At 35.6% G+C, this 16,878-nt stretch overlaps 3 protein-coding genes across 4 annotated transcripts; 1 reads left to right on the top strand and 2 right to left on the bottom strand.

Annotated features, from left to right (window-relative positions):
- Positions 1-16: 16 nt before the first annotated feature.
- LOC102599522 (protein FAR1-RELATED SEQUENCE 6) lies at positions 17-4,435 on the bottom strand. 2 transcript variants are annotated; one of them, XM_006356162.2, is made up of 2 exons: positions 4,356-4,435; positions 17-2,117 (listed from the first exon to the last, which is right to left on the bottom strand). In XM_006356162.2, exon 2 carries the CDS (start codon positions 1,380-1,382, stop codon positions 81-83), a length of 1,302 nt encoding a protein of 433 aa, XP_006356224.1. In that variant the 5' UTR covers positions 1,383-2,117; positions 4,356-4,435; the 3' UTR covers positions 17-80. The 2 variants fall into 2 exon arrangements, with proteins under 2 accessions (XP_006356224.1, XP_006356223.1); XM_006356161.2 differs by having other exon boundaries at positions 4,329-4,435.
- A 580-nt stretch (positions 4,436-5,015) lies between these two features.
- Positions 5,016-9,067, bottom strand: LOC102600064 (protein FAR1-RELATED SEQUENCE 8-like). The gene is made up of 2 exons (XM_006356163.2): positions 8,931-9,067; positions 5,016-7,700 (listed from the first exon to the last, which is right to left on the bottom strand). The coding sequence occupies exon 2, from the start codon at positions 7,385-7,387 to the stop codon at positions 5,159-5,161; it is 2,229 nt and encodes a 742-aa protein (XP_006356225.1). The 5' UTR covers positions 7,388-7,700; positions 8,931-9,067; the 3' UTR covers positions 5,016-5,158.
- Positions 9,068-10,326: 1,259 nt separating this feature from the next.
- LOC102600388 (haloalkane dehalogenase) lies at positions 10,327-16,667 on the top strand. The gene is made up of 11 exons (XM_006356164.2): positions 10,327-10,664; positions 11,098-11,173; positions 11,257-11,342; positions 12,229-12,322; positions 12,424-12,500; positions 13,206-13,333; positions 13,963-14,034; positions 14,869-14,939; positions 15,378-15,453; positions 15,992-16,135; positions 16,227-16,667. Exons 1-11 carry the CDS (start codon positions 10,383-10,385, stop codon positions 16,270-16,272), a joined length of 1,152 nt encoding a protein of 383 aa, XP_006356226.1. The 5' UTR covers positions 10,327-10,382; the 3' UTR covers positions 16,273-16,667.
- Positions 16,668-16,878: the final 211 nt, after the last annotated feature.

Below are 16,878 nucleotides of genomic sequence, written 5' to 3' on the forward strand. Positions count from 1 at the left end.
TAAATCTGAACGTTACTCGTAGTTAAGAGCTTAATCTATAATTAAGGAAAAAAAAAGATCCTAAGAAGCTGTTGAAGAAGCTAAAGAGTGTTATGATCTTGCAAACTAACTCTGTTCAATATCTCCCCCAACGCTTCTAAGGTGAACTTGTACCGATCATATGATTTTCTCCCCTCCTCCACCAACTTCACAGTACACTTGTACAAATTATCATACCTGTGAACTGGATTCTTGGTGTCAATAAAATTGCAGCTGTAGTCAAGAACATAGCTACGGTGAACATCCTTTCTCCAGCGTGAGAGAATGTACTGAGGTGGGATCTCCTTGAAACCATTCTGACTTAGAACACATAATGTGTGCCTGCACAGGAAGCCCTCCAGGTTGAATAAACCACATCCACAAAGAACATCAGCAACATCTGTATTAAACGTAACCTCATAATCTTTTGCTTCATTCATATTCTCAACTTCACGTTCCTTAACAATGTATGTTATGATAGACCCATCAATACCTACTTGTCTTGTGCTTAAACATGAGAACATTCCCTCTATTTCGATTTGAAATTTAGCAAATATGTGATTGGTGTAGATTTTAGATAGCTGCATTTCAAAATAAAATCTTGATTTCAACATACAACTTGGATTCCTCGATTCTGAATCAGCCAGTGCTTCTCTTTGGTAGATTTCCTTCAGACATTGGTTATAGCCATCAAGGAACTCTTTCAGGGGAGTATGATTAGACAAATACTCATCAAAAGGAGAAGAAAGCTCTCTCTCCCGGAGTATCACACCAAACATCCCCGCTAGAAATGAATCCTTTAAATAGACAGGGACCCAGTGTTTACGATTTTCGTGGAGTGTCTGGAGCCATTTATGGTCCCTAATTCCATGGCATAGCATCATGTCCTCCCAAGCTGTTTCAAAATCATCTATTCTTGATGATTGGTAAATAGCTTTAGTAAATACTTTCTTGATGACTTCATATGCATGCAACCCACCCAATTCCTCCGGCACTTTCTTCATGATATGCGACAAAGAAATGCAATGAGATGCCCGCGGGAGAACATCAGCGATAGCAGTTTGCATAACTCTAGATTGGTCAATAATGATGGTCTGTGGAGGGCGGCCAACCATGTATGTCAGCCATGCCCTCAACAACCATATAAATGACTCTACAGTCTCTCCTGCAACCAAACCACAGCCTAGTGGCACAGATTGTCCATGGTGGTTAACTCCAGCAAATACCACAAGTGGAACCTCATATTTTGAGATCAAACAAGCAGTGTCAATTCTAATCACGTCACCAAAATAACCATATGTGGCCTTACATTTTGCTTCTGCCCAGAACACATTCCGCAGACATCCTTTCTCATTTAGGTCCATTACATAAAAGAAATCAGGGTTTACCAACTGTAGATCAGTGAAGAAACTGAGAATTGCTTGAGCATCTCCAGATTTAAGAATCAAATGGTTGTTGGACTGGTCAATCGTGTTCCTGAATTCACCTTCATCAATGTTTAATTTTCCATCATCATCTGGATCAATAATGACAGTTCTGAATAACCTAATTTTTCTAATTTTCTTGATTACCAGTCATCTGCAAGGGCCTTTTACTCCCAGAACTGTTGTTTCTGTGAGATTTATAGAACTTTTCAGTTAACGGATGAATGAGGTGGTTGTGTTCAAGTTCAACTTCAATTATTCTCCATCTTTTGTTCTCCATCAATCTGAACTTGATCATAGCTGGACAGCCAGTTCTTGTCTCAGGTCTGGGCCGATTTGCTTCACTTTTCTTTTTAAATCCTGCACTGCTGCAGCTTAGTTTTCCTCTATACCTTTCCCTACTCTTCCTATACCATGTATTACTCACTCTGACCCCGAATCCATGCGCTTTAGCATAACAGTTGTAAAAGTAGTACACATCCTCATATGTCTCGAACTCCATTCCAACAGTCGGAGGAACAGGATTTTCGCCTTCAAGAACACCAGACTGACCAGCGTACTCCGTCATCGCACACTCTCCATCAATATCGAATTCCTCAGTTTCATCATCAAAGATGGCAGCATTGAGTGAAAGACCATCCATTTGGAGTGTTGCAGAAGCATCGACGTCAAGCTCTGTAATATATTAAGAAGAGGATAGGTCAAAGGTGGTCAAAACAACCCCTAGAGTGGAAGGTGGGAGAAGAAGAAAAAAGTGAAACATAGAGCAAAAACATCAATTATAGATAATGATGTCAATAAGGAAAAAACTCCAGATGTATTTCTCCCCCAACTGTGGATCTAATGACAGGCTTAGTGCTATTTGGAATATAGTTAGTATATAATATTGTGATGTATCTTTCAATCCAGGAAATAAGTGTGTTTTTCTGTGGGAGTTCTCCTATACAAGACTTTGAGTTGTATTTTACAATATCAGAAACTCTGCTTACGCTGGTCTAGCTTTCAACTTCAATATTGGCCTGAAGTATGAGAAAGCCATAAGGTTGTAAAAAAGAAGAGTATATAGCTGCCATTTATCCATTTCAGCATTATATTTACTTCTTAGTTTATCTGTAGGAATAGTTCCTTTGTTTCTACCTTTCGGTACACAGGCAAACACCTGAAGAAAAAAAGTTCATCTAGCAGGAAAAGAATTGATTAACGATTAATATTGCTATTATGTAGGCTAATTTTTCAACTTATAAGCGATAATTTTCACTCAAGAAAAATAAATGTCTAAGGGAAAAGATCAATGTGACTTCTTCTTTACTTTCACAGTTAGAAGAAACAGCTGCATAACTAGAGACTATTGAGAACTAGAGATAGAACCACTCAATCGACCAACATGAAAATGAGATAGGCCACAGCATACTATCATTGAGTTGTCCGTGTTGCTGACATACATAAATGTAAAACTCATCTGCCGGCATGATCTTCTTAATATCACGTCCATTAGAGCATTGTTTTTATTTTCTTTTTGGCCCTAATATTATTAGTTAAACTTTGAAAATGAACTGTGTCTTTCCATGGCAAGTTCACTATATAGGACTCCAACTCACTATTACTCAAGTACTTTCATCTCTAAGTTTACTCCTTTGCATGCTCATCTTCTTCCGCACTGGGATATATGCGCATCTATCATCCAAGTATAAAATGCCTTGCTTTTGGTTCTTCGTTTTTTTCCCTGTGTACATTCCTTTGTGGGCACAGTCGAGGGTGGGAAGGTGGGGAGTTTAAGCTTTACGTGAATGTTTATCTCATTGACAGTATAGTAGCTTACAATAACAATTCGACATATTTCAACTCCAAACTCCTATGAGTCAGTAATGAGGGTGAAAAAGAAAATAGGCAACCAAACAAGGCAATAATGTTTATTTAAGTTCTTTCTCATCCTGTTTCTATATGCAAGAAGCATCAGAGTATTTACTGCTGTAGATACAAGCATTTGTCTTACCCATAGTTACATGTATCTTTAGGCAACCACATACTACTGGTTCTATTGTGAGCACTAATTTATTCGAAATCTAATGTACCTCCAGGCCTACCCAAAAGATAAAAATAGTTCTTAGGATCTGTCTCAGTATAAAAAGTACTTGATAACCTTTAAGTTGAGTCTTCTCAATAAAGGAAATAAATAGCCTATTTTATCATCGGGCTGATAAAGAAACTACAGAGAATTTGAACTATTGATCTAAATAGACAAGAATTGAACAGCGCTACAAAACCATATTCCTAGTCAAGAACTAAAAAGAGAATATCAACATCCTTGGGCAGAAAAAAAAGGTTCAACTTTGAAAAATGAACTTCAGATCATAACAGAAAAAAACAACTGTCTTCTCAAAATTACCTTTGACTACAACAAAATACCCAGTGTAGTTCCACAAAGTGGAGGGCTGGGGAGGTTAGTATGTACGTAAACCTGACGTTTGCTTCAGAGGTAGAGCTGTTATTTCCGATATACCCTCAGCTCAAAATTAACTATGACTATAAGCTAAAAATACACCGCAATGAAAACGTCAAGCACACTAATGCTACCAAAGAAATAATCATAGGAAGTTTAATTTATAGTTAGTACTTAAATATACATTATATTTCTGAATGGAAAACTGGGAGTAGACATTTTTACAGATGAAAATTTCGGAGATAAAGCTTACTAAAAGCGCCCTATACTATCTGAGCACAGATCAGAAATTTCATATCAAAATTACAATAGCTAACAGTTAAGGTCAATTGGGTATGTACAGACTAATATAGAGATCACTTCTGGGAGTGAGAAGTGAAGGGTTAAGGGACAACAAAGAGAAACTAAAGAATTGCTAGTTTGTTGAGAACTTTGAACAAATTAACCTGCAATTTCAGATAAAAACTTCCCACCTGAGCCACTGGCGGACGTTTGTCTTTCAGCAAAAAATGGCGATAGTTGATTTTAAGCTTCTAAGCTGCCACCTGCAGGCTAAAAAGGAAACAAAGAACAATATTTTATACATGAGTATTTTCGAATAGTAGTACTAATTTTAAGGGCAAAATATGAAAGAAAAAAAAATTAGTTCTCTTTTAATTTTGTAAATTAAAAGCAAATAATTTAAAATAACTATTTTTCGTAATGTGGACAACTAATATGAGGTGGACGGAGTATTTATTTAATGGGGATGGTGGTTGCAAAAACAAATGATTTGAAATGACAATTTTTAGTAATATGGACAACTAATATGAGATGACAGAGTAGTGGTCGTTTTTGGTGGTTGGTTAAAAAAAAGTGAAAATAATTTTTGAAAAATGTCTATATTGAAGTACTTAGTAATCAATAGATGGTGTTTGAACTCATTAATTATTTATTATATTCAAATAGAATTTCAACAATGTTTCCTTGCAAAGTTGCAAATCTATATTGTAATGAGAGTCATTTGTTGCAACTGACGTTTTATCATACAGAAAAGGAAAAAAAAAATTGTGAAGTGTATAAGGGTTTTGGATAACATTTGTATTGTTTCTGTTTAAAACTTGTGTTGAGTTTATTTAGTTGCTGAAAGCATGAAATAACAAAACTCGAACTTTCTCAGGCTTTTAAATTCAGTAATGCACTCACTATACATAATGATGTGTGGACAATTGTTGATAAATTATAGTACAAAAAAAAAGTTCAGAAGCTACACAAATTGTTAAACCTCAACTCAGTTCTATGATACACGTTTGTCCGTTGCAAGACGAACCTTATTCAAGGACTCCTTAAACGCCTGCCAAGCAACCATATAGTGATCTTGAGAAGCCATCCCTTCGTCAACTACTTGCATGGCACGTCTGTGCAAATGATCAAACAGTTGAACAGGGTTACTAATATCTATGTTGCTTGAGCCAAGTTCTGGTGCATACAAGCGTTTAAAATCCTTTCTCCAGCGAGTCAATATATAATGATTTGGGATTTCCTCTATACCATTGTAGTTGAGCACAGATAAAGCATGTCTGCAGAGATAGCCTTTGAAGTTGAAACAACTGCACATACAGCGAACTTCTACCCCTATTTTATCATAAGTAACTTCAACATCTCTTGCATCACTCGTGTCTCCTTGAACCCCTCGTTCTTTAACCATATATGTGATGATGGGTCCATTGGCGTGAATTTGTGCTATACCTGAACAATTAGACATCAACGACATCTCCTCTTGGAACTTCAAAAATATTTCTTTAGTATACAATTTAGAGAGCTGCAACTCATAATTGCACCTTGTTCTCAAGACGGGGCAAAAATCTTTTGAATCAAGATCACAAAGAACTTCCTTCTGATGATTCTTTTGCAGTACAAAATCATATATGTCAAAAAATTCTCTCAAATTTGTTTGTTTATGTACAAATCCATCAAAGAAGGGACACATAAACTCACCACCCTGATCAATAGATATTCCAGCCAGAAATGTATCTTTCATATAAATAGGAGCCCATCGTTCTCGATCCTCATACAAAGTTTGAAACCACCCATAGCCCCTACATCCAAATTGCTGGGCCATCTCCTCCCATGCAACTTCAAATTCATCAATTTTAAGAGAGCTATATACCGTATTATACAGTACCTCATGGAATACTTCTGATTCCCCCACTTCCCCTACTGAATTGACAATGCTGTCCAAAATAATTGACAAATTAAGCCTATGGTTAGCCCGAGGAAATACCTCAGATATTGCATTTTGCAAGGCTTTGCAGCGATCTGTGATGATAGTTTGTGGAGGGCGTCCTGACATACACGATAGCCATGCTCTCAGTAACCAAACATATGTCTCAAAACTTTCATCAGCAAGCAAACTACAGCCCAACAAAAGAGTCTCCTTATGGTGGTTTAGTCCAAAGAATGCTAGAAGCGGGATGTCATATTTTTTTGACAAGCATGTTGTGTCGACCACAACCACATCACCAAAATAAGCATATGCCGCTCTGGATCTGGAATCAATCCAAAACACATTCTTTAGATACCCTTCATCATTAAAATCCATAATGTAGAAAAAGTTTGGCTTCGTAAGCTGCACCCGACAGAAGAAGTTGTATATGACTTGGGTATCACCTTCTTTGAGTTTTAAACGTGTGGACCCATCAATCTGGCTGCTGACTGCTCTTTCATCTGAGCTTCCCTCGCCTGGTGTCTCAACAGCAGGAGTTCTGTACAACTTAATTGTTCGCACTTCCACATCAACTGCTGGCTCTAACTTCCTTTTAACCCCTGCATCCATCTTTTTGCGTGACTTGGAGTTTTGCACCCTTTCAGGATCAAAGAGATGGTTATGTTCAAGCTTAACCTCATCAACCCTCCATCTATTGGACTCCACCAATCTCAACCTTACCATCGCTAAGCAACCTGTCCTTGTTTCTTTTCTTCGGCTATTTGCTTCTTTCATTGTCTTGAAACCCTCACAATTGCAACAGAGAACAGCACCACGCTTCTCTTTACTGTTGCGTTTTGTCCATGAAGACTTCACCCTGATGGCAAAACCAAGTTCCTTAGCACAGCAGTTGTAATAATTATAAGCATCCTCGTAAGATTCAAATTCCATGCCGACAACCGGAGGGGGATAAGATTTTCCCAGGGATGAACCAGTGTGACCATCAATAATTGCTGTATCGCCACATCTTGGATCCTCAAGACCATTGCTATGAAACTCAGGTAACTGATGACTATTGTCCCTTGGGGCACCGCTTTCAAAATTAAGCACATGCTCACAGTTTTTCTCAGCTTCATGGCTTTCAAACTCAAGAATTTGCCCAGCAGTAGTTCCAAGCTCATTGACCTCAATGTTTAGCACTTGGTCACCATCGCTCTCAATGCCATTGCATGTAATATCAAAGACTTCCTGACTGGCAGCCTCATTATCACTTCCCTCATCCCCAGGAAGTTGTTCACTGGTTTCCAAACCTTCCTCCATATGAAGCCTTCCAGTAGGGCAAGATGAATGGGAAAAGGTCAGCAACAATGAGATACATGTATCAAGAACTCTATCCAGCTTTTCACGTGGAACAGATCTATTCCTTTGACTTGAAATCTATAACTTTGCATTTCAACGAGTCTTGAGACCAATTCTTTCTTCATAACATCTAGATGTCATGGAAGAAGCTAAGAACTTACGCTTCTCAGAGTATCCTTCTTTCTGGTGAAGCGTAATCTAGCTTGGAAAGTCACTGTTGTGTCTCCTGCTTTCCCAAACTACCATACTTAATCTATCCCTAAGCAAGAATTACCTGTCGAGAAGATGAAAATAAAATAAAATAAAGACAAGTATTTGTGATCAGATCAGTTCGACAAATCCAGCTAACAAAACAAAGGTGCCCATCTAACTCATAGTACACGTAAAAAGAAAATTTATCAAAGTCAGAAAGTAATAAAGCAAGAAGAAGAAGATAAGATGTTCAATTCTCAAGTATATGTCACCATTTGGTTTAAGCAAGCAGGAATCCATGTAAGGCACCCTACTATCTTTGTGTCTGTATATTACTTATTGAAAATAGATATATTAAATTAGCCAATTCCAAAATTGTTTCTGATCTTAGATAGTAAATGCAAATAAAATTATGAACACCAAATCAACAGAAAAGAGATTACAATGCTGTAATTTTAGAAGTACATACTTGGTAAACCTTGAAACTCTGGATTTTATTCAACAAGTAATCTTATACTGTGGCTTGATAGGTATATGCTATTAGCTCATAAATTCTTCCTTATTTATCACAAACCAAAATAGTAAAACAACAGGAGTTAATTTACTGTCTCTATTAGTCACTGCTAAGTTAATAGTTTTACGCAATATAGACCTTAAGGGCCTATTCATTTGTAGAACCTGATTAAGCATGTTTCAACCTCCTTCCTAAATGCTCAATAAGGCAACTACAGGTCAGGGACTAAGGACAAAAAAAATGCGTCTTGAAATCCATTTAGTGACAGTTGAGAGGACAAATGGCGGGATCATAAGTCCAGTAAACCTACTCACATGCTCAATTCCAAATGAGGATGAGATTTTTATCGACACGATTACGCTCTTATTATGCCCAAATCAATATGAGAAAAGGCCACTCATCCAACTCATACGGACGATTCAAGTAAATAAAGAGCTTCAATATCCCAATGAGTAATGTTAAACTAAAAAAAAAAACTTTCTTCTCTTTTCCTGATCGAAATTTTACCCAGCAGATTTAACGAGTCCTATTTAGTTTCTATAAAAGCTGATTCTTTATTAATAGGTTTCATCTCAGAAGTACAGTCAACCACAATCGAGAGACAAAGACTACAAAATTTTGTTATTCAATAACGACAACAACCAGAAAATCCAAATGAAACTAAAATCTTACAAACAGAATCAAACAAGAGCAAAATAAAAAACAGAAAACAAATATAATGAACTGATTGACATCGGTGTACTGAAAATTAGAGAAGGGAGACAGTGGAACAGGATATTCCACTACCTTTGAACTCACCTTTCCCCTAGAGAGAGAGGAAGAACTCGCCGGAGAAAAAAGACCAATAACGCCGGTGGAGAACCCAATTGGCAGCGACAGCAAGCGGCGATAGACTGATGCAGCCTTTCAAACACCTGGAATGATTAAACCCAGAGTGGTTTTTTCTTTTTGCGAAATTAAAGCCAGAGTTAGGGGCAAAATTGTCACTTCACGAATTTTTTTTGCAAATTACTATAATTGAATAATTAGTGATAACTAATTTCAAAGAAGGAGCAAAAACAGACTTTAAAATAAATTAATATATTATATCGACCCACATGGTATATATCACGTCCCGTTCGAGAATCATAATTCACAAGACATCGAAGAGTGTATTTTTGAAACGTCCTTGATACAGTAATATTTATATTTTTTTCCTTCAAACTTAAATCTGATCACAATTAATTCAACTCAAATTGCAAAATAAATTCATCCCAAAAAGTAAATAATGATTGATTTTTGTAGATAGTTATGCAATATTTTCTCAAAACACTAAAAATGTTTAGAATTTTTTTGCTTAAGTCCAACGCAAATACACATAATATTCTGTTTTAACAACAACAACTTAATGGATTATATATATACCAAAGAGAAATCAAAATAATTGAGAGGATGTTGAGACCCGTTTGGCCCCAAAAATATTTGGGAAAAACTTGAGAAGTGGTGTTTGGTCATATAACTTGCAAATATATTTGTCAAGTATCCCAAGTTTCCAAATACTAGAAAAAAATTAGTATTTCTATTTTCTAATATTTGGAAATTTTTAAAAAATTACCCCAAACTTCTATATTTTATAAAAAATAGTCAATATTTATTAATTCCTACTAATATTTGTTATTATCTCGTCCGAATCTCATTGAGTGATAAAATTGAGAAAAAAAAACAATTTATGTTTAATGAGTTGTAATTATAACTGAATCAGTCACAAGTTTGAGTATGCGATTAATGTATTGTCTTGCATATATTGTTATTTTGTTATTGTTGATTGTTATCAATTATATTATAAGGTTATTTTTTAACGGAACATATTCATTATAAAATGATAATATAAATTTATGGATATTTTAAATAATTTTTAGAATTTATGGGTATAAATCATATTTATTGAAATAATGAAATATTTTTGAGAAATTTGAAGCCAAACACATGGTGAAACTTCACCAAAAACTTTACCCAAATATAATTTATCAAGAATATTTGAAAACTTGGCCAAACGCTAGCTTTAAAAAAGTTATTACTAGTAAAAATTGAGGACCACAATGAAAGGGACTATTTGGACAAAAGAAATATTTGCTTGGAATTTATTTGCATTTAAGATTTATCCACTTATTTTTCACGCTTTAAAGAATAATAGAAATTTAGAATCAATAAAAAGCTAGTGGTGTTCGATGGATTCAAACTCCCTCCACTCATCACACAGACACGGGAGAGATGGCGCTCTCTCTTCTCTCTCCTTCTCCGTCTACTTTATGCTTTCTAGCTTCCACTTCTTCGCCGTCGGCTGAATTCACCGGCCAATTCCCAAGGCTATGGACAAACAGAAGCAGAACCGGACCGGCACTTCCGGTTCTCACCAGAGCTTCTTCGGAGAAAGACGATGATAAACCCGCATTTAACCCGTTCGGTTTTGTCACTGACAATCCGTCGAGCCGAAGCGCAATTCAGATGCCTGAGAGTCCTGCGGAGGACGGAAACGTCGGCCAAATGCTTTACGTAACTCAATTTCCTCTCCTTACTAATTTTTTACTTGATTTTCACGTTTATAGTTTGTTGAATTGTGTAAACGGAATGCTGTAGAGGAACATTCATTCATCGAATTATGAATTTAATTTGTTCTGAAGAGTTTCTTTTTTCACTCTCTGAAGCAAGTGGAATTTTTGACCGTCAGAAATGAACTCAGGCTTAGAATTATGTGAGCTGTCTTCTCTTACAGTTTAAAATTGTTGGAGATGGAATACTTTTATTTGCTTAATTGTATCTTTAATTTACTTAAAGCGTAACATTTGTGAGGTGTTGTAATAAGGACATTGACAATATGTAACTAGCTGAAGTCTTTCAGTTGTGCGTTCGTGTTAGATTACTAATTCCAGCTTGAAATTCTTTCATATTCTAAAATCATTGTAGTGACTTAGTGATATTGTTGTAGAGAACTGAAGACAAAGGAAAGGAATACGGATCATATGTCAAATCAGGAAAATTTAGGTGGTTTGTGAGAGAAACAGGTGAGTTTTTTATTTGCATTCTGGTTGAATTGATCTTGTTTGTACTTTAAGGACTTCAAAAAGCTCGAGTTCGGTTCTTGCAGGATCACCTGAAAGCAGACGCGGGACAATTGTCTTTCTCCATGGAGCTCCAACACAATCATACAGCTATCGAGTTGTTATGTCCCAGGTTCTAATGCTGATTTTAGATTTTTTCACCTTCGGACTTGAGTAATTTGGGAATGTGTAGGAAGGGAAATTAAAATTCAGTACCTTGGCTCTTTTACTGCTGTGACTATTTCTATTAACATTTTCGTCAAAGTGTTAACTTGCTATTATATTTCACTTGCTTAGCACTTCGTGTATCTCTACTTATATGACATTCTTTCTACTCTTGCATGTTTAAAATTGTCTGATAACATTTAATTTTGGTAAAATTCTCACAACTTTCAAGAAAATTTAAATTCATTTAACTATTCAAATTTTGAACTTTTACGTGATGTTTTCTTTATCACATTAACGTTTCAGTCATTCCTTTAATATTGTCAAATTTGAGACGATCTTCCCATAGAATCATCAACATATTCAATTTTAAATTTGTATACTCAAACTAGCTATTACGGTAATATTTTCTTCTTCGATAATTTATACTCACATATAAGTCAACTGAACTTCATTAATCCATCTCATATAATGTCTTATGAAATAGGACGAATGTAATTGAGTAGTTTTCAATTATTATTTTGAGTTTCAGAGATGCCTCTCTGCAAGATCAAGAAATCTATAGGGTTGCTCTTAAAATAGATACTTGACGAACTGACTATATTCAAAAGGCAGGTGGTATGATATTTGAAAAGAACCTCTTCTTGAAAATAATGTACATAAGATGACTTGGTAATGTTATTGATTTTGCCACTGTCTTAATGTGTGATCCTGGTTAGAAGCAGGAGGAATTTGTCTTGTCACCATATAACTCGCTCTTCTTTTTTATCTTTTCCAAAAATCTCCCAATCTTTTTATCTTCTTGATACTGTTGGTTTTTATCATTCAACAAGAGGCTTTTTCTCTCTGGCTAGCTGTCAGATGCTGGGTTCCACTGCTTTGCACCAGACTGGATCGGATTTGGATTCAGTGACAAGCCACAACCTGGTTATGGTTTTGACTACACTGGTATTGAGACCTTCTCACTGTAAACTTCAGTATACTTTATCTGAATATTGTTTGTTTTTAACTGGGCAATATTATGAAGTTCTGAACAATTTTACTGGCAGAGAAAGAGTTCCATGAAGAGTTTGAGAAGTTACTTGAAGTCCTGGGAGTGACATCTCCATTTTTCCTTGTAGTTCAGGTCTGAATGCGTTAACCAAGCTAAGACTGAAAATTTTATGTTAGATATCTATTTTCAGTCTACCAGATTAAAGTATATGATTGCTGGTTAACTATTGGCACTGGTCATTATTCAACGATAGTGGATGTAGTAGATTTTGGTTAAACTAGGAAGAAATTTTCTTTTTCTCATAGATTTTTCTCTTTGTAATTTTTCATTCTATGTAGCATACAGGATTAGCTACATTCCTCTATTACGGAAGGTTACATAATATCAGGTCTCCTACATATTACAGTTGAAATTGACCAAGAAACTTTATCTTTTTGTTATTAAGGAAATTCAGTTTGATTTTTCTAAGGAGATATAAATAAAGGACATATTCAAAATAAATGACATGTTCAAAATAAAGGACATGTGACACATAGGAAATTTTTGTTGAAGTGTTGTGTTAGAGAAGTTTTTGGTGTGGGTAATGACAACCTAAAAGAACAGCCCTTCTATGTAGACTGCCAATCATTGCCCTAATGAAGCACCAAGTATTTAGTTCATAATCTTGAATATAATCATCTTTCTTGCACTTCACAAGCTATTTTAATGCAGATCTTCCTTGTTAATTTTAGGTTTCTCGCATTTGTGGATGGTTTTATAATTTAATGATATTCTTATAATATAAGCATTTTTGGGGACTTTTTCTCGGGTATCTTTATTGTGATAATATATTTGTAGGGATTTCTTGTGGGTTCATATGGATTGACTTGGACCTTGAAAAATTCCAGCAAAATATTGAAGCTTGCGATTCTGAACACTCCATTGACAGTTTCTTCGCCTGTTCCTGGACTTTTTCAGCAGCTCAGGTTTTACTTTCTGTGTAGTTAAACAACTGCTTGCATCTCATAGTAAATTGACTGCTCTTAATTGTTGCAAGAAGAACATTAACTGCTCTTTTCACATATTATGGTAGTCAAATCGTAACTGAAAGCCTTCTGTGCCTTTTTTGTGTCATTAGTAATTTTTCGTCTTTCACCAGATTACAATATTGCTGGGGAAGTTAGCCTCCTAATTGTATATACTTTTAGTATGCCATTTATGTAGAAAACCAAAAACTACAGGGCGTCAAGATGATAACTTAAGGTGCTTCACTTTGCTTAAGGGGCATATATTATGTGCCACCAAATTAGTAAAGGATGAAGTCAGGTTATTAAAAAAGCTACTAACCTTCTACCCTAATCCTCCTCATGGGATTCTCATTTTCTTCAGATTGTTGTTGAGCCACAATTTCCTGAAGGTTGCCATGAATTTGTTGCGACTGCTAATCAACATATATTGAGCAATTATTTTTCTTGTTATTTGTTCTTCTGTTTATGAACAAAAAATTGCTTTATTGCTTTTGAGATGTTCAGTATTCATTTAACTCCTTGCTTTCAAACTAAACTGTCAGTTAACTGTTTTCTAATTGAACTTCTCTTCTTTGTTTATGCATTAGAATTCCCTTCTTCGGTGAATTTACTTGCCAGAATGCAGTAATGGCAGAGCGCTTTATTGAAGCAGGTAGCGCGTAGGTATCCAAAATGCATCTTTAAATTTGAGAATTTTTTGAATCAGAACTATATGATTTTTATCATTGTAATTGATTTTAAATTAGTTTCTATACTCTCCGATGTATTTAGAATAGAGATTATTAAGATCAGTTAAGAGTTATCTTAAAACAAGAGTACTCTGAATCCTCAAGATTCTCTTTCTGAACTTGCAATAGTATTTCCATCTGATGTTCATTGACATCATGTTAATGGCATTGCTAAATAAAAAGTCCGGCGATGCACTCCCCAATTCCTATGAGTGACTACATTCTACAAAGCTATTGCCTGTGGTTTTCCTTTAACCTGGTACCTTGTGGCTGTTCTCAACGCTCATCTCCCCCACCCTTCCATGTTGCTCTTTTGTACTTTTGGCCAACGTGGACAGTTATGCAAAAGAAAATCATCTATCATGTTCATATCATATATTAATGACATTTATCTTCAAACAGCTAACCTCTTTTCAGAACTGAGCATAGCGGCTCACATTATTCTTGCATTTTTATGACTTGTATCTATGGATTATGGCTTTTGAGAATTCACATGAGTTGATTATCTTGGAAGTTAAAGAATGCAGTAGTACCCTGAATATTCACACCAATTTATGACCTAGAAAGGGAACTACAAAGAAGTTTGAGTTTGTTAACGTCAATTATACCAAATTGCCATGTGAATACAATTAGGTGAAAACAAATACTCTGTAAACTATGGCATGAAAAATTCCCATATTTTAATGCACTAGAAATTTACTTCCCTCAACTTAATCTTACTCATTTCCTACAACTTCCTTATGTAACAAAATGTTACCATGACAGCTACGTCTTAAAGCTGGAGAAGGCTGATGTGTACCGACTACCATACTTGTCAAGCAGTGGACCTGGATTTGGTTTGTTATCTGCATCTTATCCTACTACTCTGCAAAAAAAAACAGATAAAGCTGTAGATGTTCTTATTCTCTTTGATTCAAATTGTAGTTATTTGCTTATGATGCTTAATCATCTAGCAGTGCTTAGCAGCAATACACATGGTCTATTGTCATTTGTGAAAGAAGTGTTTACCGAATTCTCAGACATAGAAGTTACATTTATGCGCTAAATGCTATATGAACGCCTTCCTTTGAGGGCTATCAAAAAGAAACTCAAGTGAAGAATGAAACAAAGTGATTATGTACTACTTAGAGAACACCAAGTTTTAGTTTTAAAAGTCTTAAGATTATTGAACCAAAGCTTATTGTTTATGCACTTGGGATTAAAAAAAAAGAAACATGAAAATCATCAAAACTTCTAATCATCTTTTCTGAGAACTGTGTACTTTAAATTTTCAGCTTTGTTGGAAGCTGCAAAGAAAGCTAACTTCAGTGAGACTGCAAGTCAAATATCATCTGGTTTTGCAGCTGGAAGGTATATAATCTATTTCATTTACCTTAGTTATGCCTGTTGCATAAAGTTTGTGTTAAAACAGTTCTGTATCTCAGGTTTATTCCTCATATCAAGCAACAAAGCTTAATCCTTGTATCGGATTAAATTGTGCGGTGATACTATTTGATTTTCTTTCCCCAAAAAAAAATTTCGCTAGCTTTGTTGTGCTTTCACTACATTTAAGCATACTAGATGTCATAAACTATGTTAGCTACATCGCTTCACTTTCAATGTCACTAAATCTCTTCATATGAAGAAGTGAAGTGCAGAAGCTCACCTCTACTTCAAGAGCTACTGGATGTTGCACAGTTGCTTGTTGCAAATACTATTACACGTATTAGATATAGTTCAACTATTAATTCCATTTGTATGTCTTGTTCCTTCCTATACTTGATCATATTCCAGCATACGACTCTGACTAGAATTCTTCACTATTTCAAATATAACAAAGTTCTTACTGCTACTGATGCTGATTTTTCTTCCTTCTGGGGAATATGGAAACTCGATTGGTTACTTTCAGCTGGGATAAACCAATTTTAGTTGCTTGGGGAATATCAGATAAGTATCTCCCACAATCAATTGCGGAGGAATTTCAAAAGGCAAATCCTCGATCTGTCGAGCTTAAGCTGATTGAAGGCGCTGGCCATATGCCTCAAGAGGACTGGTAATAGATTTTAACCTTCCACTTGTATGGATATTAGTGTCATGTAACTAAAAGAATTTTTCACGAGTCAGAGCTGCATTCTTTTTGGCAGGCCTGAGAAAGTAGTCGATGCTCTTAGAATGTTTTTCCGAATTTGATTCACGATCTTCAACCGTGGATTCTCAACCATTCCTGATGTCATCCCACTTGCAGCAGTGTTCATATGATAAGGCTTGCTAAGGTTCCCTCTTTTCTCTATCTTGAAAAGCATAGAGGAATTATTATGATCCTGCCAAAACTCAAAAAAATCAAGTAGTTGAAATGTAAATGCAATCGTATATAACGGCAACAAGTAATGGATGAACTTGTGCTCCTCTCCCCCCACCCCACAGCCTCCCTCTCCTCTTTCTCTTTTCAAGTACATGGGTGTGAAGCCATGTCCAAAAAAATTCTGTACTAATGTAATTATAGTTGATATTTAAGTAATGTAATACTGTAAAATGTTATTAAATCTTCAGTTTTTACTCAATAAAGACCATTTAAAGGAAGAGAACTAATTCTGGCTTGAGGAAACTCTTCCAACATCCACAGTGAAATTAATTGCGGCAGAACACTTTTCTCATCCATATTGTCACAGAAACTGCAACGTCTTAGAAAATTCTGGCCAACGATTACATATAAAAAATTACGACCCAAAAGTGAGGGATATTACAAAATTTTGGCTGAAATTACCAGCTCATTCATACTAACATTTGCGAAGGCAG

The sequence above is a fragment of the Solanum tuberosum genome, unplaced genomic scaffold, assembly GCF_000226075.1.
Source record: "Solanum tuberosum cultivar DM 1-3 516 R44 unplaced genomic scaffold, SolTub_3.0 scf00215, whole genome shotgun sequence".
Taxonomy (NCBI): Eukaryota; Viridiplantae; Streptophyta; class Magnoliopsida; order Solanales; family Solanaceae; genus Solanum; species Solanum tuberosum.